Source organism: Pithys albifrons, chromosome 33 (assembly GCF_047495875.1).
Source record: "Pithys albifrons albifrons isolate INPA30051 chromosome 33, PitAlb_v1, whole genome shotgun sequence".
Lineage (NCBI taxonomy): Eukaryota > Metazoa > Chordata > Aves > Passeriformes > Thamnophilidae > Pithys > Pithys albifrons.
This window is the reverse complement of record NC_092490.1, coordinates 1346940-1370148: the sequence shown is the minus strand read 5'-3', so window position 1 is coordinate 1370148 and position 23209 is coordinate 1346940. Positions and strand designations below refer to the sequence as shown.

Genomic DNA, 23209 nt, shown 5'->3' with positions numbered 1-23209 from the left:
GTGGTACTGAGTGCCATGATCTGGTGATCAAAGTGGGGTTGGATTAAGGGTTGGACTTGATGATCTGGGAGGTCTTTAACCCAACTGGTTCTGTGATTCTGTGATAACAGAGCAGGGATGGTGGCAAGGCCCTGTCTTGGTAGAGCCAGAGCACAGGCCTAAGGTGAAGAGCTAAAGAGACAGAAGCTCCACCTCCCTCTCTTTTATATTTCTTGATGCTTCTTGATGATGTCAGATGTAATGAAATACCTCTTTGGTTGCTTAAGTCAGGTGATGCTTGTCCCTTCTAATCTCTGTCACATCCTCTGGGCCTGATGAATTGAGGCCTGGCAGAAACTGAAGGTAAAACTACCACATCCCATTACATTCTATTCTCAGGCTCCATTTCTATGATGTTTCGGTATAGATTTGACCCACTGAGAAATGACCTCACAAAATTCCAGGGATCTTCCTTTCAACTCACCAGATCCTGGGACTGAGAGGATTCTCCTCAAATAATATTTTGGGTGTCACTGGAGTGCTCAGGGTCCTGGAACCTGTGGAGCATCTGCAGCTTTGTCCCACCTGGGTCAACAATAATTGTCATCAAAAGTCATCAGGAAGAAATGAGACCCTCCATTCCCACCTTTGGAGTGTCTGTGAGCCAGACAGTCCTTTATTCTGGGCAGAGACAGGGAGAGAATCTTTCCAGTCTGTACAAACCCTTCCGAGGCTTTTCACGTATTTGAACTTTCTAGCAAACAAAGAAATTAACCTTCATTTCTTCTAACCTAACAATTCTCTTCATTAATTGGTATTCTATCCTTTATTGACTGTTTTGGTCCACATTCTTTGGTGCTTTTATCATTCTGCCTGAGACTCCAACTCTCAGGTTGAAATGTCTTTGTTAAGCCCTTCTATATCTTCTGGTTGCTCCACCATGTCTTTGAAGGACCAAACATTGAAGATCCCAGATGTCCAGTCTTCACCTCCCACAGGCTTTTTTTAATGAACCTCATCAGAGCTAGTCCAGGGAAACTCAAAGCTTTGGAGCTTTAAAGACCAAACTGATGAGAGTCTGTGAAAAGAAACGCGGCCAACGATTCCCACTAATTAAAAATACAGGAGAGTTGTATAACTTCCAACACTGGGAGAAACTGGGAAATGGTTTGTGGGGACTGGGCTGGGATTTGGAGGATCCAGGGGAAAACTTGGAGGAGATTAGGGGAGTCCGAGGTGGGGGGAGGGTTAGTGGGGGAGGTGGGAAGGCATTTTTAGGGGTTATAGGGGGTCCTGGGAGGGCTGGGGGCAGTTGGGAGGAAGTTCAAGGGGTCCTGAGAGGGCTGGGAGGGAGGTTGGTGGTTCATAGTGGGGCTGAGAGGGGCTTTGGGAGGTCTTGGAAGGGCTGGGCAAGGACTGGAAGGAGGTTCCAGGAGATCCTGGCTGGGCTGGAGTGACTGGCAGGAGGTTTGGGGGAGGTCCCAGGGGGTCTGTGAGAGGTTTTAGGGGCTCCTTCCCCCCCCCGGCCCTGCCCGGTGGTGCTGCCAGACGCCCTCCACGACACTGCCAGGGGCCGGGACTCCGTGTTGGGGTTTGTCCTCCTGGACTGGGGCTTCTCCCTGTGCCACAAGGGCAGGGGGTCACCGGGGGTCGCGTGTCACCCCCTTCCCTGCTGTTCCTCTGCCCCCAGCCGGCTGCTCCCGGTGTTCCCAGTAAAGCTTGCCAGTTCTCCCCAGTCCCGGTCACTGGGGGTGCCTGGGGGGGGATCAGTGAGAGAAGGCCCCGAATCATTTTCCAGCCCATCAGAGCGCGTGGTGCTGATGACTCCGCAGTTGCCAGGCAGACCCGCAGCGCCCCGCGCTCCCCACCCCGCGCCCACCCGCGCCCCCCCCTCACCCCCAGCGCCCCCCGGGACGGAATTAGGGGCGGGGGGAGGTGGGGGCGCCCAGGCCGGCCCCCCCCCGCGCTGTCCCGGCCGTGGCGGCTGCGGCGGGGGCCGAGTGCGGGCGGGAGCGGCCAAGAGCGCAGCACTGCCCCATCCCGAGCTGCCCCAGCTCCATCCCTGCTCCTCCCGCGGGGGGCGGCGGGGCTGGGGGCAAAGGGGGGTCCGGGGGGGCGCTGGGCCTGGGGGCAGGAGGAGAAGGGCTGGAGGGGGCGGGACTGTGGAGGCGGAGAAGCGGCAGGAGAGGAGGGACAGAGCAGGGGGAGGAGCCGGGACAGGGGCCACAGAGAGGACAAAGCACCGCGTGCTCGGCGCTCGGTCGGAAGGTCGATGTGGGACGGGGGGGCGAGAGCGGTTTTGGGGCCCCTCGGGTGATCCGGGAGGGAGCCCCCGGACCGGCGGAGTGGGGAGAGTGGAGAGGGGCGATAGCGGAGCTGGGGGATCCCCGGAATGGTGGAATTGGGGGGCAGGAGCACAGAGGGAGCCCCGAGCTCCTTAAATGGGGGTCCCGGAGAGGGAGAAGCCCCGGCAGTGTGGAGAGGAGGGGGTAGCAGCAATGCAGGGGGGAGGTGGGACCCCCAAGAGCCTGGAGAAGGCGAGAGCCTAGAGAGGAAGGAGCCGTGGGATTCCCAGGATCCCCGGCAGCCCGGAGAGGGTGGGACGGGATCCCCAGTATAAGTGGGACCCCCAGCAGTGCATACAGGGGGACCCCAATAACCCCATTGTGGAGAATTCAAAGAAGAGGAACTGCCGGGAGGGTTAATTTGGGCTGAAATTTGGTAATTTGGAGGTATTTAGGGACACAAGATTAGAGGCTGCAGAGACAGAGGGTGGGACTCGGGATGGCTGCAGGGAGAGGTGAGGGGAGAGTGGCAAGTTTGGAGGACTTTGGGGATTTAAGGGAAAGTTTGGGGGTCCCTCATTACCCACCCACCCCCTACAGACCCCTGGGGCCCCCCGGCGCCGTGTTGGCTGTGAAGGAGAAGGTGGAAAATCCAGGTAAGTCCCTTCCCCCACCCCGGAACTGCCACCATGTCCATTCCGCAACACACACACACACACACACACACACACACCCTCGTTCCCTCAAAAAAACCCCTGTGATCCCAAAACCCCCCACCTGGCACCGCCAAAACTCTCCCAGGATGCCCCAAATATTCTCCTGGACCTGCCAGAGCCCCTCAAAACATCCTAGAGACTCTCCCAAAACTCCAGGACTCACCCAGAGTCCTCCAAAACACCCCAGAGAATCTCTCAACAGACCCCAAAACCAACAGAGAGACCCCCCCAAACTTTCATCCAGACCCTGAAGATCACCCCTCGACCACCAACCCTCCCCTCGACCTCCCCAAATGCCATCAACCTCCCTCCAAATCCCCTGCCAGACCACCCCAAACCTGCCCAGGCCTCCCCTAAATTCCCTTCCAGAGACTGGAAAGCATCTCAGGGCCCCCATAGTATTCCTATCACGACCTCCCAGTGACCCAGGACCCCCAAACTGCCCCCAGACTTCCCCAAAACTACTCCAAAATTTCCCAAGCCCCTCTTCCACACGCCCCCAAACCACCCCAGGTCACCTAAACGGGGATCTTGATATGAGAACTGAAACAGGGAGAACTGAAGCTGAGTGAGATGACACATGAGCAACCCTGAAATCACAAATCTAGGATTTATTTGTTAGGTTGTTTTTTTTTCTAGAAGCTAAAAGGGGGAAATTGGGGATGACGCTCTTGGAAAAGGGAACGGTGTGAGCGAGTGAGGAGCGGCCACAGTGTAGGGAACAAAGGGAGTAACCCCAAAAGGGGGCTTTTCTTGGGGAGTATCCCTGGATGCTGGAAAATCCTGGGATCCTCCCATTTCCCCCAATGGGGGTGCCTGGCACAGATCCCCACAAACCCCAAACCATCAAGACAGCGAAAACTACCTCTCCAAAATATGCAGATAAAGGCCAAAGAAATTCAAAGCACCAAGATTCATCCCCAAAAACCTTCCCAAAATTTTCCTGTCTTTGGTCTCTCCACTTTGGGGTTATGGGGGTCCCCCCTGTCCGGGGTGTTGGGGGGGCCTTGTGTTTTGGAGGCCCCTGTCTGAGGGTTCTGCCTTTTCCAGGCTGCTGGTGATCCCGAGAATACCAGGGGTCCCCACTCTATGATCTGACCCCTTTGGGGTTCTGGCATTCCCTCCTCTTCAGGGTCCCTCTTAGGAATACCGATGGTCCCAGGGATTTCTTCTGCCCTGACTCTCTGCTCAGAGACCCCCCGGGACCCCAAAACAGAGAGCCAGGAGAGGGGGCACCCTCAGGATCCCTGGCATCTTAGAGAGGGTGTTGCCCTTGGGAACCACCACCCCAAGCAGAGAGTCAGGGGAGGAGGGACTGCGGGGGCACAAATCCCCTCAGCATCCCTAAACTGGGGGACCCCAGAGAGGGGGAAGCCCCAGAACCCCAAAGTGGGGAGACTGCAGAGGGGGAACCCCCTGGATCCCCCAGCAGTTCAGACAGGGGAGATCCTGCAAACCCTGAAGTGAGGAGACCAGAGAAGGGGAACTCCTGGCGAGGTTTTTTGGGGTTGAATCTTGGTGTTTTGAACTCAATTTTTGGAGTGCAGGGGGGACACAGTGCTGGGGAAAGGGGTTTTGAGCGGGTTCCGGGGATAAGGAAAGGGGGATGCAGGGGCTTGGATGGGAGTCCAGAGTGACCCTGTGCCCAGGAAAGTGGGGTCCAGGGGTCTTCGATGTAGGGGAAAGCGGTTAATAGGATAGGGAGACCCAGAATGGCTACAAAAGTAGTTCAATTGGTCCCACAAATGTTCAAATAAGGGGCTGTTTGGTCTGGGAAGTGCAGATGTGGGGATCCCACAGGTTCCAGAGCAAAGGAAAAGAGGGATTGTAGGGACTGGAAAAGTGGAATGGCCAGGAAAGGGGGTTAAAGGTATCGGGTATTGATGCAGGATAAGGGGGTATAAGGGTGTCCTGGTGGCTGGGAATGGTGCCCAGGAATTTCCCAAAGTCAAGGAAAAGTAGGAGTAGGGGTGAGGAGAGGAGACTGGGGGGGTCAAAGGGGGTCCCTGTGCCCAGAAAAGAGGAGTCCATGGGGTGCCAGGGTAAAGGGACTGTGGAGTCTGGGAGAGACGGGATGCATGGGAAAAGAGGGTTCAAGTTGGCCCTGGATGCAAAAAAAAAAAAAAAAAGAAAAAGGTCTGGGGGTGAGGTGACCTGGGGTCGCTGGGAATGGGGGCCCGAGGATCCGTAGTGTCAAAGAAAAGGGTGATCAAGAGGTTGGGAGAGGCAAGATGAGCGGGAAAGGGGGAGCAGGAGAATTTTGGAATCAGAGAAAGAAGGGTGTGGGGGCTGGAAAACTGAGAATGGTCGAGCAGAGAGTCCTGAAGCCACAGCAGTCTTGAGAGGGTGGGGACTCTGGAGATGAAAGACCCCCAATACACAGGAGACCCCAAGCAGCCCAGAAAGGGGGGAACCCCAGAACCCCAAAGTGGAGAGGCCACAGAGGAGAAGCTCCTGGGATGGTTTTTGTGGGCTGAAAATGGTGTTTTGGTAGTTTATATGGACACAAGAAGCCCAGTGAGTTCTAGAGACGGATTTGGGCAGGAGTAACCCACAGCCTAACCCACTCACACAGTATTTTTCCGCAGAAAACAAGATTTCTCCTTCCCAAAGCATTTTGGAATGGAGGATGCTGTTGTGAGGAAGAGGAAGATGCCGCAGGACCCCCAGGCAGGTGAGGAGGAAGTCAGTGCCCCTTTGCCCCTCTCTTGTGCTGCATCTTCCAGCCCAGCATGGTCCGGGCTGCAGGACAACCCCGCTGCCGACGCCGTCCTGCCAGGGCCGGGTTTGGGGGGATGTCCTTGGCCTTCCCTTCGGGCCAGAGGCAAATTCCCTGAGTGTCCTTGTTCCTTCCTGCCCCAGGCCCCGAGCTGAGCACGGAGAGCACAGAGGATAAATTCCCCCGGGAGAACCTGGTGGCAGAGGCTGTTTTGAACAGCTCCACAGCACAGGAAGTCACTGGGGAGGAAAAGCCACGGAGATCCCTCATAAGGAGGAGAAGCTCTAAACCCAGCACAGAGTCCTCTGAGGTCTTAAGACCCACCCAGGGCCGAGAAGACAGAAGGAAGTTCATTCGACGATCTGACCTTGGGGTGCAGAAGCGGCTTCAGAGCAGGGAGAAGCGCTACAAGTGCTTGGAATGTGGGAAGAGCTTCACCACGAGCTCCTACCTGATCCGACATCAGATGATCCACACTGGGGAATGGGCCTACACATGTAGAGAATGTGGGAAGGGCTTCAGCCACAACTCTGAGCTGATCCGCCACCAGATGATCCACAGTGGGGAACGTCCCTATGAGTGTTCTGAGTGTGGGAAAAGGTTTCAGATCAGCTCCAATCTCCTCGTGCATCAGCGCACACACACGGGGGAGAGGCCCTTCTGCTGCACCGACTGCGGGAAGAGCTTCAACCGCAACTCCCACCTTGTCATCCACCGGCGTATCCACACCGGGGAGCGGCCGTACAAATGTGGGGACTGTGGGAAGGGCTTCACCCAGAGCTCTGACCTTGTCATCCATCAAATGATGCACACTGGAGAGAGGCCCTATGAGTGTTCTGAGTGTGGGAAGAGGTTTCAGACCAGCTCAGTTCTCCTCATGCATCAGCGCACACACACTGGGGAGAGGCCCTTCTGCTGCACCGGCTGTGGGAAGAGATTCAACCGCAAGTCCCACCTCGTCACCCACCGGAGAATCCACACAGGGGAGAGGCCTTACAAATGCAGGGAGTGTGGGAAGAACTTCACCCAGATCGCTAACTTGACCAAACACCAACGCACCCACCAGTAAGGGAAGCCCTACGAGTGCCCCAGTTGTGAGAGAAGCTTCATTCATTGCTCTAAGGTCACCAAACTTCAAATTCTCTATTTCTCTGCCTCTCTATGAACTCTCCAACCCAACCCCTTGCACACTCACATGATGCCTTTTTTTGTCTTTGATTTTCATTTGTTAGATCTTCATTCCTTGTACTCACCTGAAATTTAAGTAAAAATAAAGAAATTGAATGAAAATATCTAAATCCCCACCATTTAATTGGGATTTTGGGGTGGAATTTGAGGTTCAAAAGGATATTCAGGAAGCATTCTGAGTTCTAGGGGATTTTGGGGGAGCTGTCCCCAAAATTTGGCCATCCAGGTCAAGAGAGTTTTTCCATCATTTTGCAGTCCACAATCTGAGAGGGTTCGATCTGTCACCTCATAATGCCTCGATCCCACCCTAAAATAGCTCCATCCAAACTCAGAATTACTCAGCCCCTCCCCAAAATGGCCCAATCCAGCAACCCCCACAATTCCTCCCTGAACCCACCATGGGGTGTCAGCAATTAGAGATGGGAAATGAGAAGCCCAGGAGGTTGGGGTCTAATATGGAGAGCTTCGATGTGGATTGGGAGGGTTGGGATGGGGCTTGGAGGAGGATGGGATGGGGTTTGGGAGGCCTGAGATGGAGGGTCTGGAATGACAGAGGGAGTTTTCAGGGTGCATTTTGTTCTTTCAAAGGGTACTGTGAGGGAGTGGGGGGGAAATGTGACTCCAGCACTTGGAGTGGGGCCCCACAGGGAGGGACACAGGGAGCTTGTTTTGAGAGGATCCTTCTGCTTTCCCTGAATTTTGGGGACTATAAACATTTTTTGGGGGTCCCTTTCCTAATTTTCCGTGGCTGAAGTGAACCCCTCAGATTATAAGGGGTGGTGAGATGACCCCATTTGGGGGCTGTTCTTGCTGTTTCAACCAATTTTTCAGGCTTCTAAATGTCTCTTAGGAGCTCCCCCCTCATTCTGGGGGTTGCAGTGACCCCCTGGCTCCACCGGTGGCTAAGCGGGGTTATAGATCCCCAATTCTGAGGTGTTACAAGCACTTTGTGAGGGACCCATGTTTGATGCAAATCCCACATGCAAGAGGGAGTCCCCCCTTCCTCCAGGATCTTGCTGTGGGTCCTGGACCCCTCCCCACACAGGGAGCACCCACAGAATTTCTGGGGTGACAGGACTTCTTAATGCACTGAGACCAGCCCAGATGGTGTTACACAATGCCAGAATGTGCTGAGTGGGAAGGGACCCCCAAGGATCATGGAGTCCAACCCTCAGCCCTGCACAGGCCCATCCCCAAGAGTCACACCCTGTGTCCCAGACCATCATCCAAACACTCCTGGAGCTCTGGCAGCCTTGGGGCTGTGCCCACTGTCCTGGGGAGCCTGTCCAGTGCCTACCACCCTCTGGGGGAAGAACTTCTTTGGAGGATCCAACCTAAGCCTGCCCTGACACAACTGCAGACCATTCCCTGGGTGCTGTCCCTGGTCCCCACAGAGCAGAGATGAGTGCCTGCCCCTCCTTTGCCCTTGCCCAGGAAGTTGTACCTGCAATGAGGTGTCCCCTCAGTGTCTCCTCTTGTGCAGCTGAACACACCAAGTGCCCTCAGCTGCTCCTCACACACTTCCCTTGCAGGCCGTGGCCCACCTTGGTTGCATCCTATGGACACTCTCAAATGGCTCAATGTCTTCCTTTTGGTGCCCCAAAAGGCCTGGGTGTGCCCAGGGGACACTGTGACACTGCAGGGCCTGCTGGAACCCAGGGGACACTGTGACACTGCAGGAGCAAGGGGACGTAGTGAGAGTCAGAGAATCAACAGCCCTGCTCTGCACTGGTCAGCAGCAGAGGGGCATTGGCCGCCCCTGGTGCCACAAGGGGAGACAAAATGGGTCTCTCTGTGTCCAGCAGCAAAGGCAGAGACACACACAGCTTTTAAGAAGAGGCAGGTGCAGGTGCTCCTGAGTGTGCCCAGCAGGGCAGAGAGATGGAGAAGCTGCACAAGAGGAGGCAAATGCAGCTGCTCCTGGTGGCGCCACAGTGAGTGGTTGTAGAAAAGGCGGTTTTGAGGCTGGCAGGTGTGGAGTTAAATTTCCTGAACAACAAGGCTTGGAGATAAGCAAAGGACACCTGATCTTCTGGGACTGGCAGGCCCAGGCACCAGAATACTACAGACTGGTTGTGTTTGCATATTTGTATTCCTCTGTCTACTCTCACCCTCCCAAACCCCCCACAATTGATAGGTCTGTTTTTCATCTGCAAGGAGGTCGAAAGCCCTGAGCCATCCCCCCATGCCTCCCCCATGTGTGGGAGGTAACCAGTTCCTCTGCCCCTGCCTTGAATACCAGTCCCTGAGTCCATATATTGTAACATGGGATTTCAATAAACGGCTTTGCTTGGTTTGAGCTGGTGATCGGCGTTGTGGTTCATTCCTGTGGAGACCCAGATCCATCACGATAAATGGAGCTGAAACGTGGAGCCTCGGGAAAGATTCCAAACATTTAGGGACTGGCCTTGGTAAACCTGACGTGGCAGGAGAGACAGGAACACCAGGAGGTGCCTTTCCCAGTGATGGGCAGCAGTCCAACTTGGGAAGAAGCATGATTGGTGCCTGTCTGCTGGACTGAAAGTGATTGGTTCTGGAAATGAGAATAATCTTACAGGGGTGAAAAACATGACCAAATTATTGGGGGCTAACAGCTCTGAAAGAAAAAGATTCAGTAACGGGGTCAGTGTCTAAGCCACTTGTGAAGCCAGAGCCCTGAAATAGCTTGAAGGGACAGAGCTGAGCTAAAAGAGATCAGTACCCCATGAAAATTAAAATGACTTGTTTGTGAATTGAGTGCCCTGAAATCATTTGTGACCAAAATGTTTCATGGGCCAGAGCCAAACTAGTTACAAAAACTGGAGTACCCCTCTTATTTCAAGACAAATCACTGGAAGACTTGGAAAAATTGACTATTTGGTGTCAGGGAGAAACATTATGGAGATGAGATCTAAGCTGTCTGTGGAGCAGAGGAACGTGCTCTGGATGATGAGGTGCTGTTTGAAGAGCATGAGCTCCAAGTAAATGACTCTCCTTTCCAACACTCCCTGCTGTGGGCACAGCTGCCCTCTGAATGTGCTGCTGCCAGTGATTGCAGCTGCCCACCAAAGGATGCAGCAGGAGAAGCAGCTGCACCCCCCGTGCCGCTGTCCCACGCAGCGTTCCTGCCGGGGCAGAGAAAGGCCCAAAGAGCAGCAGCCCCTGCCCTGCTCTTGCCGGATCCCCCCGCAGCCCTTCCCGCCTGGGGCACTGATGCCAATGGGTGGGATGGCGGCGGAGAGAAGCCGAGCCAGGAAGAGGCAGCGCCGAGCCCGGCGCAGAGCAGAGCGGAGGATGCTGCGGGCGGGACTGCCGCCGCCAGCCCCGGGGCTGGTGCCAGAGACCGTGCCGGTGCCGGTGCTGGTGCCGGTGCCGGTGCTGGTGTAGGTGCCAGAGCCCGTGCCGGTGCCAGAGCCGACACCCGGCGGGAGAGCGCCCCGCTGCCCCTGCCCGCTGAGCCCCGGCCCGGCCAGGAGAGCTCCGAGCAGCCGCCAGAGCGCAGAGGCGGAGATGGCTCCCACAGCAGCACCGACAGCCCCCCCAGCGCTGCCGCCGCAGTACCAGCACCCAGCGCAGCACCGCCAGAAGCTGCAGGAACGGCCCGGCCCAGCCCGGCACAGCTGACAGGCACAGAAACCCCTTGGCAGGAGCGGCCAGAGATGCCAAACTGGGACAGCCACAGATTCTGATCAATAGCAACGCTGTCGGGTTAACAATTGGTAATAACTTATTATGAATATTCATCTAACTCAGCATTAATTAAATACGTCCACCCTTATCAAGATGGAACAAAATTTCATAACCCTTTCTACTAAAAGGGAATGCTAGAGCAGTTTCTTGCCAAATAAAACTTCTATGCCTTTTCCAAGTAATATTAAAAGTCAATATAAGGTTTATTGCTCTAAAGAGAAGGAAAGCAATAATGCCTTTAAGTTAAAAGCTTTCAACAAGCTGCAAATATGTCACCTTTCTGTATCTCAGTTTCTAACATATTTTGTAGCACTCATGCTCTAAGATAGTGTCGTGTTGTATGTTTATTATTCCAGTTATTTGTAAAATGTATTCATTGTTTAATTTTATTCTGCAAAGTTATGGCATAGAAACACACAAGTGTGCACTTTTGTAAAGTAATGCTGTTGTTCTTAAGACCAATGTTTTTATATCTGAAAAACGTGTTATATATCCAAGCTAGTATAATATTTGATGTGCAAATTATCCATCAGGTGAAAAGGGCTTTCTAAATTTCAAATTGCTTCCAAACTTCTGATGCTTTTAAAACTTTTTCTAATCATTTGAACACCTACTATAAAGAGTAATACTTGTTAAAAAGTTTCAATTCTCTTTAATACCTTTGTTCCTAAGCTTGTGTTTTCCCTATTAACAATTCCGTTTATGGTACGAATGAGGGTGTTGTTTGTTGCTTTTACTCCTACCTGCATTAACTATCAGTGTTTCAATGAGTTTCTTTATATTTTACTCTATTCTAATGGCTCAAGAAGAAGCCAACACTGGAGTTGTGGCATTGGGAAGTGGTGAGACTCCTGCAGTGGCAGCTGAGGTGGCTTGGCCGGGAAGGGTCACACAAAGCTCTCTCCTCACTCTCTCCCTTCTCTGCCTGTTGTCCTAAAAGCTGCAGCACTCCCAAGTTATGCTGTAGTGATGTGTAAATAATGTATGAAATCAGAATTTTAAAATGTCCAACAGTTCTCTTTTTGCAGCTCATTAATGGAACGTGCACAAAATTAGTAAAACACATATTTCAGTTTTTAAGTACAAAAATTACAGTAATTTTATAGAATTTATTAATCTTTCTCATTAAGTACTAGCAATTGTTTTAAGCTTTTGTTTGATTAAGTAATGATGGTCCAACCAAGCAAACAAATTCAAAGATAGCCTTAGGAACCTTTCTCTAAGTTATTGATATCCATGACTGTAAGCAATAAAATGGAAGTTTTAGTGATGTAATAATATTTACTAAGCTTTGCAATAGTCATGCCAAGTTTTTTATGGATCCAAACCCATCAAATATACAATGATACCTCTCATATTTGCCATGCAAGAACAAGAAAAAAGGGGAGTATGTGCTTGTATGTGTATGAACGAATTTTTTTAATTTTAAATGAAACAGGAAGCAGAGACATGTTTATGTTTTATGAAGTTATATTCTTGTCAAAGCAGCAATTTCAAGAAGCACAGGAAAGTGTAAGGTTAAGAAGAACACAATTTCTCATTTCAGAATTATAAGACACAGCACAGCCAATCCCTAAGCTCTGATCTGAGTGACTGCATGAAGGGAGGCAGGTCTGGATGAAAGATGCATGGGAGGGTGTGAGGGTGTGAAGATGGATGGATGTGCTACCGGGGCACCTGTCCCACTGACACAGCCACAGCTCCTCATCTACACACAGGCACCCACGGGTGAAAGGCAGAAGATACATAACTCTGAGCTGAACAAAGTTATTCATTTGCAGAAATACTTAAATAAGATTTCAAGAACAAATTCTATATTAAAAATGCACTCAAAATTTAAGTCAAAGAAAATACAAACCCTAAAAAGTTGTAAAGCTATTTGTTTCATTAAAGATGCTGGTTTTTTTTAAATCAATTTTAATAAAGATTTTTTAAGGGTAACTAAAGACCCGTAAGAATAAATTCTGAAAGAAACAGCAATCACTCTAAATCAATACATAAAGGCATTGATAAGGTGAAAAAGCTTCAGGTATCTTGTCTAACTGGCTACACAGTATAAGACCCCAGTTAAAGAAAGCATTTATTCTGGTATGAATGGGTCTGTTTTTATTTTTGTATTCTGCTCTGCATTCCTGGTTTATTGTCTTGTATGCAATATAGGATTAATGGTAGTTTTGCACAAGTTTCACTTTTGCAGCTTGAAAACAAGACAGGGGGAGTTGTTGGGATGCAGGTGCTGTTTGCATTCAAGCCCTGCAGTTTGTTATGTCTGTGTTAAGCAGGATAGACCGGCGGGCTCGGGAACAGCGCCCAGAGTTCTTGTTCTTGCTCTGTTTGCCTCCACCAAAGCTGGGTCTGTGCTCTGAGTCATGGCAAAGATGAAACTTTGTTATTTATCCCATTTCTAATTCACTGTTCGTCTTACATTTTACCCACAGTCTAAATGAGGAATTTTCTTGTGTGAGCCCTTGAGCAAAATCAAGGATCCTGCAGCATCCAGTTGTCCTTTGAAAGCTGCTGTGAATGTGGCAGAGCCCTGTGCAGAGGGGAGAGAAGTTCTTTGCCAGTGCCACATAAATGCCCCTCAGACCCCAGTGGGACCCTCAAGTGTCCCCCAAGTGCCCCCGGGACTCCTATTTCCACCCCAACCCCATAAAATACACCCAGTGCCACCCCCCCTTCCCATGGGGCCCTTTCCAGGATTTGGGGCTCCAATAGGGCACTTTGGGTGCCGGAAAGTATTTGGGGGCCCTTGTGGGTCTGGTGAGTAGGGGAAGATATTTGGGATAGTATTAACAATTTGGAGTGGGATTAAAGGAATTTTTGGTGGAATGAAGGGAATTTTGGGTGGCATTAAGGGAATTCTGGGTTCAATTAGGGAATTTTAGAGTAGAATTCAGAGGGTTTGAGGTGAAATTAGGAGAGGGTAGGTGGAATTAAAGGAATTTGGGGTGGAAATAATAATCTTTAAGTGAAATTAAAAGGATTTTTGTGGAATTTTGGGATGAAATAAGAGGGATTCCAAGAAAGATTGAGGTATTTTTTGAGAAGAGTCAAGAGATTTGGAGTGGAATGAAAGACATTGTAGGTAGAAAGAAGGAAATTTTTGGTGGAATTAAGAGGATTTGAGATGGAAATAAAAAGATTTTGGGAAATTTAGGTGGAATTAAAAGAATGTTGAGTGAAATACATAGGATGGGAGAGGTTTTAGATGGAATTAAGGGAATTCTGGCCAACATTAATGAGAATCTTTAGTAAAATTAAGGGGATTTAGTTTGAAATTGAGGATTTTAGAGCAAATGAGAGGAATTTTATGTGAATTAAAGGAATTTTGGGTGGAACAGGCTGCTCCAATGTGGGTTCCCCAAGGGTTCCCAAGTCCTGCCACCAAATCTGCTCCAGCGTGGGCTCCTCCCCTCAGCCCTGAATGGGCTGCCACAGGGTCTTGGCATCCTTTTGGCATCCCCTGCTCCAGTGGGGGCTCCTCCCAGGCTGCAGGGGGGTCTCTGCTCCATCCTGGACTCACCCACAGCTCACAGGCCCTTCAACTCAAGGTCACATGCACTTCCAGCCTGCCCAGGGCAGCAGCAATTCCCAGGCCTCCTGCCAGCCCAGGCACATCCCCAGGGCTGTTGTCCAACATTCCCAGGCACAGCACAGTGAGGTGGTCAGAGCTGAGCAGCTCAGCAGCAGAGACACCAACAGGCAGCCACCAAGGAGCACCAGACTGTGATACACAGCCAGGAGCCCCAGACAGCACCAGCAGCTGCAAATTCCATCAGCACATCCCAATTCCATCTGTTGGTATCTCCAACACTCTCAGCCCCACCGTGGGCACCAACAAAGGCTGGTGTGGTTTCACCCCATCCAGTCCCCAAGCCCCTCACAGCCACTCCTCACTTCCCCAAGCGAGGATCAGGGAGAGAAATGGGAGAGAAATGCCAAAAAACTCATGGGTTGAGATAAAGACAGTTTAATGAGGACAAGCAGAAGGTGCAAATCCAAGCAAAACAAAAGAAGAAATTTCTTCCCTGCTTCCCATGGCTGGGCAGGTATTCAGCACCTCCAGGACAGCAGGGCCCAATCCCACAGAATGGTGATTGGGAAGACAAACTCCGTCACTCCAAACATGTCCCACCCACCTCCTTCTCCCCCCACTTTATACCCTGAGCATTATTGCCTGAAAAGTCTGTGGAGAAAAACACTCCAGGCCAATTTCAGTGGCAGATAATAGAGCAGCAGCTTTAATGAGCACCCAGGCTCACCCAGGAATGCCCATCCACGCTCCTGCCCCAGCACTGGTTTCAGGGGTTTATAATAATGTCTGTCCAATCCCTGTTCACTCTCCCCTCAGTCCTACCCCGTTACGCCCCCAGCACACCCATCTGGAACTGAGTCTGGGGGAGTTTTGGGACTCCCTCTACATCATCTTCATCTCCCTCACTGCACACAGGGCACTTGAAGGCTTCCAAGTGTTCTGGGCTCGGAGGTCACACAGCCTATGTTTGTGTCTCATGGTGCAGGCCTTGAGGTGCATTTCAGCCTTTACCTTGAAAACAAGACTAAACAGCTCATGAAATCTGGAGGGGTTGATATGGGGTAAGGGTTGGTGTGCACAAACACTGAACTTTAAGCTACTAGAAATACTGGCACACTAAAATCTACATTCACTATAGCTCACTATAGCTATTTCTAAAATCTATAAATTTAAAAATCAAAAAACACTTTGAGTCATCAGCATGATGTTGATTCCACTGTCTGGGTAAAGGTGTGGGCTCCAGTCCCCACTGTCTGGTTTGCCCATGCATTGGTCAGACAAAGGGGCAACTTCCTCAGTTCTTAACCCAATGGAAGGAGAATTGAGGAATGGCACTGGAAATGTTATTGCTGTGACACAGGTTGAATTGGGAAAACAATGAAAATTCATGAGTTTCTCTATTTGCCAAACTCCACTAAACCTTTTCTATAGAAAGATGAATTAGAAAACCTGAGGAAGAAATTTATTTAAAAAAATGGGTATTTTGAAATCATAATTTCTGAGACTACACATGTCAGTGGAGCAGCTCTTCTTGGGCAGGAAATAGCTCCAGTCAGCAGCCACATCCCAGCTGAAGCTGAACATGCAGTTGTTCCTGTAATGTGGGTCAGTGGAATTACAGGAAAGTCGAAAAGGGCAGAACTCATAAGAATTACCCCTAAGGCAGGAGCTGGTAAGGCAAACCCAGTATCCTCTGAAGTTAGAAAGCCAAGTTGGATTGGTTCCAATAACAGACAAATTTGCTAAGCATGGTTTGTTTGTAGAATCGAAATCCAGGTACCCATAAAGAAAGAAATGGGAAAGATTATCGATTAGTTTAGAAACTGAGAGAAACCCCTTAAATGATAACCTAGAGTAGCTGGTAGGATTAGATTTAAATGTGCCTTTTTCTGCATCCCCTTGAGAAAGGAAAATCTTTGCTTTGAATGAGAAAGCCGGTTGAGAGCTGCCCCTGGCAGGCAGCAGAGTCTCTGCCCCAGCACAGCGCCCTGGGCTGCAGGACCCTGCTCTGCCCCACCGCCGTGGGCACCCCTAGCTGAAACCCCTGGCTCCACAGCTATTCCAAAGTGTCCCCCAACAGCCCCCTCCTCACACATCCCATCAGCTGGGGCTGGGCCAGCTTTAGGAGATGCCTCCAGGAGCTCCCCGGAGCACTGGGCACAGCCCCAAGGCTGACAGAGGACGGTTTGGATGATGCTCTGGGGCACAGGGTGTGACTCTTGGGGATGGGCCTCTGAGGGTTGGACTGGATGATCCTTGTGGGTCCCATTCCAACGTGGCACTTTCAGGGATTTTGTGACACCAGCTGGTCTGGTCCCAGTGTGAGTATCCTCATCTCCCAAAAAGAAATGTGGGTGCTCTCTGTCTGGGGAGGGCTCCCAGTCCCACCCCATCAGGCCTGGAGGAAGGGAGAATACCCTCCTGCAGGTGGCATGTCCATCCAGTTTTGGTCAAATAAAATAATAATAATAAAAAAATGAGTCGCGTTAAGGTGCATATGGTTGGGTTGGGTGGCCTATAGAGAGGCAGAAGCACAGAAAATTAGACTGATGGAATTATTTAGTTTGGAAAATATCTCAAACCCCATTGAGGATTTTTTTTGGCCACCAGAAGAACTAAGTGAGAGCAGGGGAAATTTTTATGGTCAAAAGCCAGCAAATCCCCCTTCCCAATGAATTTCACAAATCAGTCTGTGTCCCCATGTGGGATGGTTTTAACTTAGCAAAATGCCAAGTAATTATTTCAGAGGAAATGTCCCCCATCCCCACCCCCCCAAAAAAACAAAAAAACAAACCACAGCAGACCATATTTCAGTTGAATTTGGTATATTAAACAAAATAGAAAAAAAATTAAAATGGAAATCAAATACAAACTGCACACTAAGAATAAAAGATAGCAAGAGCAAACAGAAAAATATTCTACTTCCCTAGAAAAGATAATAAACTGCTGGAGGGCCTTGGTCTCTTCCCAGGAGCTCTGAGCTTCACCTCAGGTCTTTGCTCATGCAGCAGGAAGAAGAAGGAAGACCCCTCCTCCCTCTCTTTTTCTATCTGAGATGACGTCAGAATATGGTAGGCAATATCATTGGCCTGTAGAAGTCAACTGGCCTGACCTGGTTCAAGTCAGCTGATTGTCCAAGGCCTGCACTAGAAAACAAAGCCTAAATCTGGGCCTAACTAAACCCATGACACCATGGATGTTCCTCCCCCTGTGTAAATTCAAGTGCCCACAGAGAACCAGGATGATGAGGAGAACACCAGCCAGGCGTGTTCCTAACGTGGATCACTGGGAATGTGGTTCATGAGTTGTGTTCAAAACATGGTTCTTGTGATGAGTGATGGAGTTGGAGCAGCAGACAAAGCTCTTCCCACATTTGGAGTACGCACAGGGCTTCCCTTACTGGTGGGTGCGTTGGTGTCTGGTCAAGCTACAGCTCTGGGTGAAGCTCTTCCCGCACTCGTCACACTTGTATGGCCGCTCTCCAGTGTGGATACGCCGGTGGGTGATGAGGTTGGAGTTGCGGTTGAATCTCTTCCCGCAGTCGGTGCAGCGGAAAGGCCTCTCCCCGGTGTGTATGCGCTGATGTACAAGGAGAGCTGAGCTTGTCTGAAACCTCTTCCCACACTCGGAACACTCATAGGGCCTCTCCCCAGTGTGGATCATCTGGTGGATGACAAGCTCAGAGTTCTGCCTAAAGCTTTTCCCACACTCCCCACAAAGATAGGGACTCTCTCCCGCGTGGATACGCCGGTGAGCAATGAGGTTGGAGTTGTCATTGAATCTCCTCCCGCAATCGGTGCAGCAGAAGGGCCTCTCCCCCGTATGTGTGCGCTGATGAACGAGGAGATTGGATCTGGTCCGACACCTCTTCCCACACTCAGAACACTCATAGGGATATTCCCCAGTGTGGATCCTCTTGTGTTGCTTAAGGTTGGAGCTCTGATTGAAGCTCTTTCCACATACCTCACATGTATAAGGCCGTTCCCCAGTGTGGATGTGCTGATGGCGAATCAGATCTGAGCTCTGGCTGAAGCTCTTCCCACATTCCAAGCACTTGTAGCGCTTCTCCCTTCTCTGAAGCTGCTGCTGCACCACCAGGTCAGAGCTCTGGCTCAATCTTTGACTGCCTTCCCAGGACAGGTTGGATGTTTCCTCTTCCGATGTCTCTGGTCTCGGCTTGGAGCTCCTCTTCCTGTGGGATCCCTGTGGCGTTTCTTTCCCAGTGACTTCCTGCACCATGGAGCTGTTAAAAACAGCCTCTGCCGTGAAGTTCTGCTGTGGAGATTTGTCCTCCATGCTCAGCTCTAGGCCTGGGGTAGGAAGGAACAAGGACACTCAGGGCATTTGCCTCCGGCCTACAGGGAAGGCCAAGGACATCCCCCCAAAACCCGGCCCTGGCAGGATGGAATCGGCAGCGGGGTTGTCCTGCAACTGGGGTCATGCTGGGCTGGAAGATGCAGCACAAGAGAGGGGCAAAGGGGCACTGACTTCCTCCTCACCTGCCTGGGGCTCCTGGGGCATTCTCATCTTCCTCGCAGCCTCCTTCTGCATCCTTTCAATGTTTGGAAAGGAGAAATCCTGTTCTGGGGTAAAAAAACAACATCTTAGCATACTGGTTCGGGGTTCCTACTCTCAAATCTATCTCTAGAAAGACACCAGTGTCTCAGTTTGAGATAATTTGCAACAGGGAGTCACCGTGGAGAGAAGTCTCCTGCCCAGGATTCCCTACTCAGGTGTCTGCAATGCAGAGAAAGTGGAGAAACACATCTTCTTTACCAAGAAGAAATGCTGAAAACAACTCATAAACTGGGCTAAACAAACTCAGGAGGAGAAACTTCCCAAGCCCAGCACACTCTGTCCAGTCAAGTTAGTGCCCAGCCTCGCCCTCCCATAAAACACACATGGCCACAGCACAGAGACAGAATGGCCCCCCTTCCATAGGATTCACCTTCCCCACACCCAAAACCCTGGCAGGAACCTTGAGAGTCAGCACTGCAGTCAGGCTGTGCTGCTGGGACAGGCAGTCAAACCAGTGGTCCTCACCCAGTGGTGTCTGTGGTCCTGTCCCAGTAGTGGTCACAGCTCAGATCCTTCCAGAGGGTGGTGGAAGCTCCAAGTGGGGAGGTGTGCTGGTTTAAAGGTAAACTGGCAGGAGAAATGAACACAACACAAAGGAGATTATAAGTCAGAGTTACAATTTGATGAAAGTATTACAAGAAATGCAATGACACAAAGTGAAAAATTGGGTTTAACCCACAAAAGCCCTACAGTATAACCCAGCCCCCTGGGGCACAAGCACAAAGGGGTTTCTTAGCCCCTGTGCTGAATCCGGTGTGTCTCCCCCAAGTCCAAAGGAAAAGTCCAAAGTGGCAAACCTGTTGGTGCAGCTGACAGTTGCAGTCTGGTGGAGAGCGGTGGTCACAGACTGGTTGAAGGTGGTGGTCTCCTCCTGTCGAGGTGTTGGTCCTCCTCTCAAACCAACGAATGCCCCCTAAGGTCTTCCCCCAGGATATGTACCCCAGGGAGCAGCCAGTCCCTCCCCCTGGGCGGGGAGTCACACAATGGGTGATTAACTCTGGTAGTCAGGGGGTATTTTGGAACCCTTGATGGCCCATTAGCAGCCACGCCCCCTCAGGCTGGGTGTCAAGGTGCTAACGACTCCCTGCAAGGGAGTTATCCCAGCTCTTATCTCACAGATGTCTTTCACACCCAGCTCCCAGCCTGAGGGGTCAGCTGTGCCCTGGGCAGCTGCTGCAAATGCTCCATTGTTAACAGCTTTTGGGAAATGAATAGAGGCTGTGGAATACACAGCTTTGATCATCCACACAGGGATAAACTGGTCCCACCTGCTGAACTAGGACATGTAAGACAATTTTTAATTTTTTATTTAAAATTTTCAGGTACACAATGAGCAGCATCAGCCAAGATTTCTAATTGACAGAGGAGTCTTTTTCCTAAACTGTGCTCATCTGAGAGAGTTTCAAATGCCTCATTTTTGATTTAGTTTTATGGAATGATTCTCATTCAATTAGATGGATTTTTTAGGCCCTCACCTACAGACTTGCTGTTGTGGATAACATTGATTATAGGAAAGCAGAAGAGTAGCACATGAAAAGGATATCTGTGAGCAAAAGGTATTTCTTTTTTTCAGTGTTTTCTGAACTTTTTATACTTGTTTTCTTCTTTTGTGGAAGGGTTCAGTGTCCTCCCTCCTGTGAGGGATGATAAACACTCATTAAACACTGAAAATATTCTGCCTGAGCAAAGGCAGAAATTGAAGACCAAGCCTCAGCCTGCTGAGAGCTGAGGTTTGGCACTGGCTGCCTCAGAATTCCAGAGAGAAAATAAGAACAATGATAATTTTAGGGTGGGATTGAGCCATTTTCAGTAGGATAAAGCTGTTTTGAGGAGACAGATCAACCCTTCTCAGCTTTTGGGGTGCAAAGCTGGAAGAGACTGGAATGTTGATGGTTCACGGCTCCAACACTCTCCAGCTGCAAAAGCAGTGGGTGTTTTGCTACCCATGGGCAAAGGAACCACCCAGGAGCAGAGGGGGGAACACCCACCCCTGGAGGGGACAGGCTGGGCCTGGAGCCAGGGAAGGAAAGTGGGATTTTTATGTTTTCTATCACTACAGACAAGAACCAAACCTGCTCCAAATCTACTTTCCATGCACACAGAACTGTTCTAAACCCTACATCTACAGATACATTGATAAAGTAAATCTAATCTTCCCCATGGGGTGGATTAAAAAGAACTTGGGTCACCCTCACCTTCAGGGGTCAGGTCAGGTTCTGGACATTGGGGAAGCTTCTGGCAGCTGCTCGAAGCACCTAACTGTGGAGTCCCTCCACTACCCAAAACTGTCCACACAAACTGAGTACACTGTCCAGCATGGAACACCCAGAATGTGGGTCAGCAGGTCTGTGCCCAGCATAGAGCACCTGGAATGTGGGTCACCAGGTCTCTGCTAAACAGGGCTCACAAGGAATTTTGGTTATCAAGTCTTTAACCACTTTGTCCACTGATGCTTGAGGAGGTGTGAGCTGCTCTGAAACCTCTTTCCATATTCCAAGCACTTACAGGGCAGTTCCCAATGTGGATGTGTTTCATCTGCTTAAATACTGGAGAAAAAAACCAAAATGAACAAAAAATACCAATACATAATGTTCAAAAATTTCCTCCAAACAAAATTAAAACTTTACAAGTTAGTTGTTTATACCAAATCCTGTTTTGTTTTATTTATTTGTTTTGATTTTTTCCCCTTTTTTTTTTCTTTTTTTTTTTATTTAATTGATAAGAGTTGGAGAAAGAGATACAGAAAGGTTGGGGAAAAGGCAAGGTTACTTTCAGAAGCAAAGAAAAAGCTTGCTGCTAGAAGCTCCTTTTTTTGCTGATATATCCTGTGGGGGGAAACAGTTTCTACCTTTTTTTTTTCATTCTGTTTCTCTGTCCCTTGTGACAGATATCTCTGGCCCCAAGATCCTTGGAATGCTGTCTTTGGATATGTAGAGCTCTTGCTCAGGAGAAGGTATTTTTTTGCCTTTCTGGTCTGAGCAAAATCAGTTCCGCATGAGAAGGTGAGAGAGAGGGAATTAGGGAGAGATTTTCCTTTATGGTAACCGGTTTGCCCTCTTTCCTTTTTCCTCCCTGAATTCTCAAGGTGCCTTCTCTGAGTTTTCATAGTGTTCCAAAAGGTTTGTACGTGATTTTTGGCAGGCAGCTACGAGCCCAACAGCAGGAACCTTTATGGCAGGCAGGCTCCAGCAGGATGCTCTGGCAGGAAGTTTGTTTGGGAGCTTTGAGCAAAATGTTGACAGAAAACCTTTCGATAGGATGTTTTTGGCAGAGAAACAGTGGAGGAACATTGTTCCTTGTAGTTCTGTATTATGTGAGTGTCACAGGGGACACACAGGAGTCCCCACTGATCCATCCTGGGGCTGGTTCTGCTTCTCCCAACCTCGGCTCCTCCCTGCAAGGTTCCCCCAGGACTGTTCCCCACAGCCCCCCTAATAGCTGGGACTGGTAAGAACTGGGAAGCTTTACTGGGAAAATTGGAATCAGGTGGTGTTAGACTAAAAGCAGGGGCTGTGGGGATATGCAACCCCTCCAAAATCAGCAGAGGGATGGGGGTGGATGGTCCATGCTGTGGCTGCTGATGGCTCAGGATCTCAGTGGGGAGAGAACAGGGGGTGACACTGAGGTGGGGGATCCCCTGGGAGGGCACACATTGGGGGTAGGGACAGGACCCCCAGGAACCCCCTCCCTTTTTGGGACAGGTAGAAGCTGAGCCTCAGCACCAGGAAGAAGAAGACCAACATGAAGCCCCCAATCCCTGTCACTGTCTTGCTGCAGGCAGCACGTGGCAGCTCTGGGAGGTCTGGGGAGTCTGGACCTTCCAAAACTTCTAACTGAGCCTCCAGGACATCCCCAAACCCTCCGTCCTTTGCCCTCAGCTCACCCAGGACCGTCTTGAACCTTCTCCCACCCCCTTCAGGATACCATTCCGCCCCGCAACCCCCCCCCCATCCCAACTAGGATGATCCAATCTCACTCCCAGCAACACCAGGGCTCTCCTTCCAATTCTTCTCAGCCCTACAAGGACTCCCCAAAGCCATTACCAATCCCTTCATAGCCAACCCTGGCTCCTTCATATTTCACCTCCAATTGCTCCCTGGACCCTTCAAAACCCATTCCAGTATGCCAAGTCTCCTAAACCCCCTTCCCAGTAATCCCCCAAGGCCCCCAGATCCCTCCCAGTTTATCCCATGGCTTCCCATACCCCCCTCCATGACCCTCTAAACCTCTTCTGGACCTGTCCATTCCCTCCCCAAATCCCCCTGAATTACCACCAGGCTCCCCAAACTGCCTGCCAGTTTCCCAAGGCTTCCCCAACCCCCTTTGTGAATTAGTCCCAGGATCCCCAGCCTCCCTCTAAGTTTCCAGGCCATACCCCAGTCCCAGGTGAGGGGGTGCTCCAGCCTGATGTGTCCCACCCAGCAGGTGAAGGTGATCCTTCCTGGGGTGGATTTCCAGCATCACCAGCAGCTGGTGGGTACAGTCCTTATTAGGAACCATGTTGGTGGCCACCAAGGGCTCCAAGAGCTCCTGCCCA

General features: G+C 50.5%; 2 protein-coding genes across 2 annotated transcripts in view; one reads left to right on the top strand and one right to left on the bottom strand.

The window, feature by feature from the left end:
- The window catches only part of LOC139684162 (uncharacterized), a 1455962-nt gene that overhangs the window by 122075 nt on the left and 1310678 nt on the right, over positions 1-23209 (top strand). The window contains 1 exon segment of the mRNA XM_071579763.1: positions 6093-6793. Coding sequence (XP_071435864.1) covers positions 6093-6793 — 701 coding nt within the window.
- LOC139684161 (uncharacterized) overlaps positions 1-23209 on the bottom strand; it is a 1434678-nt gene that overhangs the window by 162223 nt on the left and 1249246 nt on the right. The window contains 1 exon segment of the mRNA XM_071579762.1: positions 17495-18166. Coding sequence (XP_071435863.1) covers positions 17495-18166 — 672 coding nt within the window.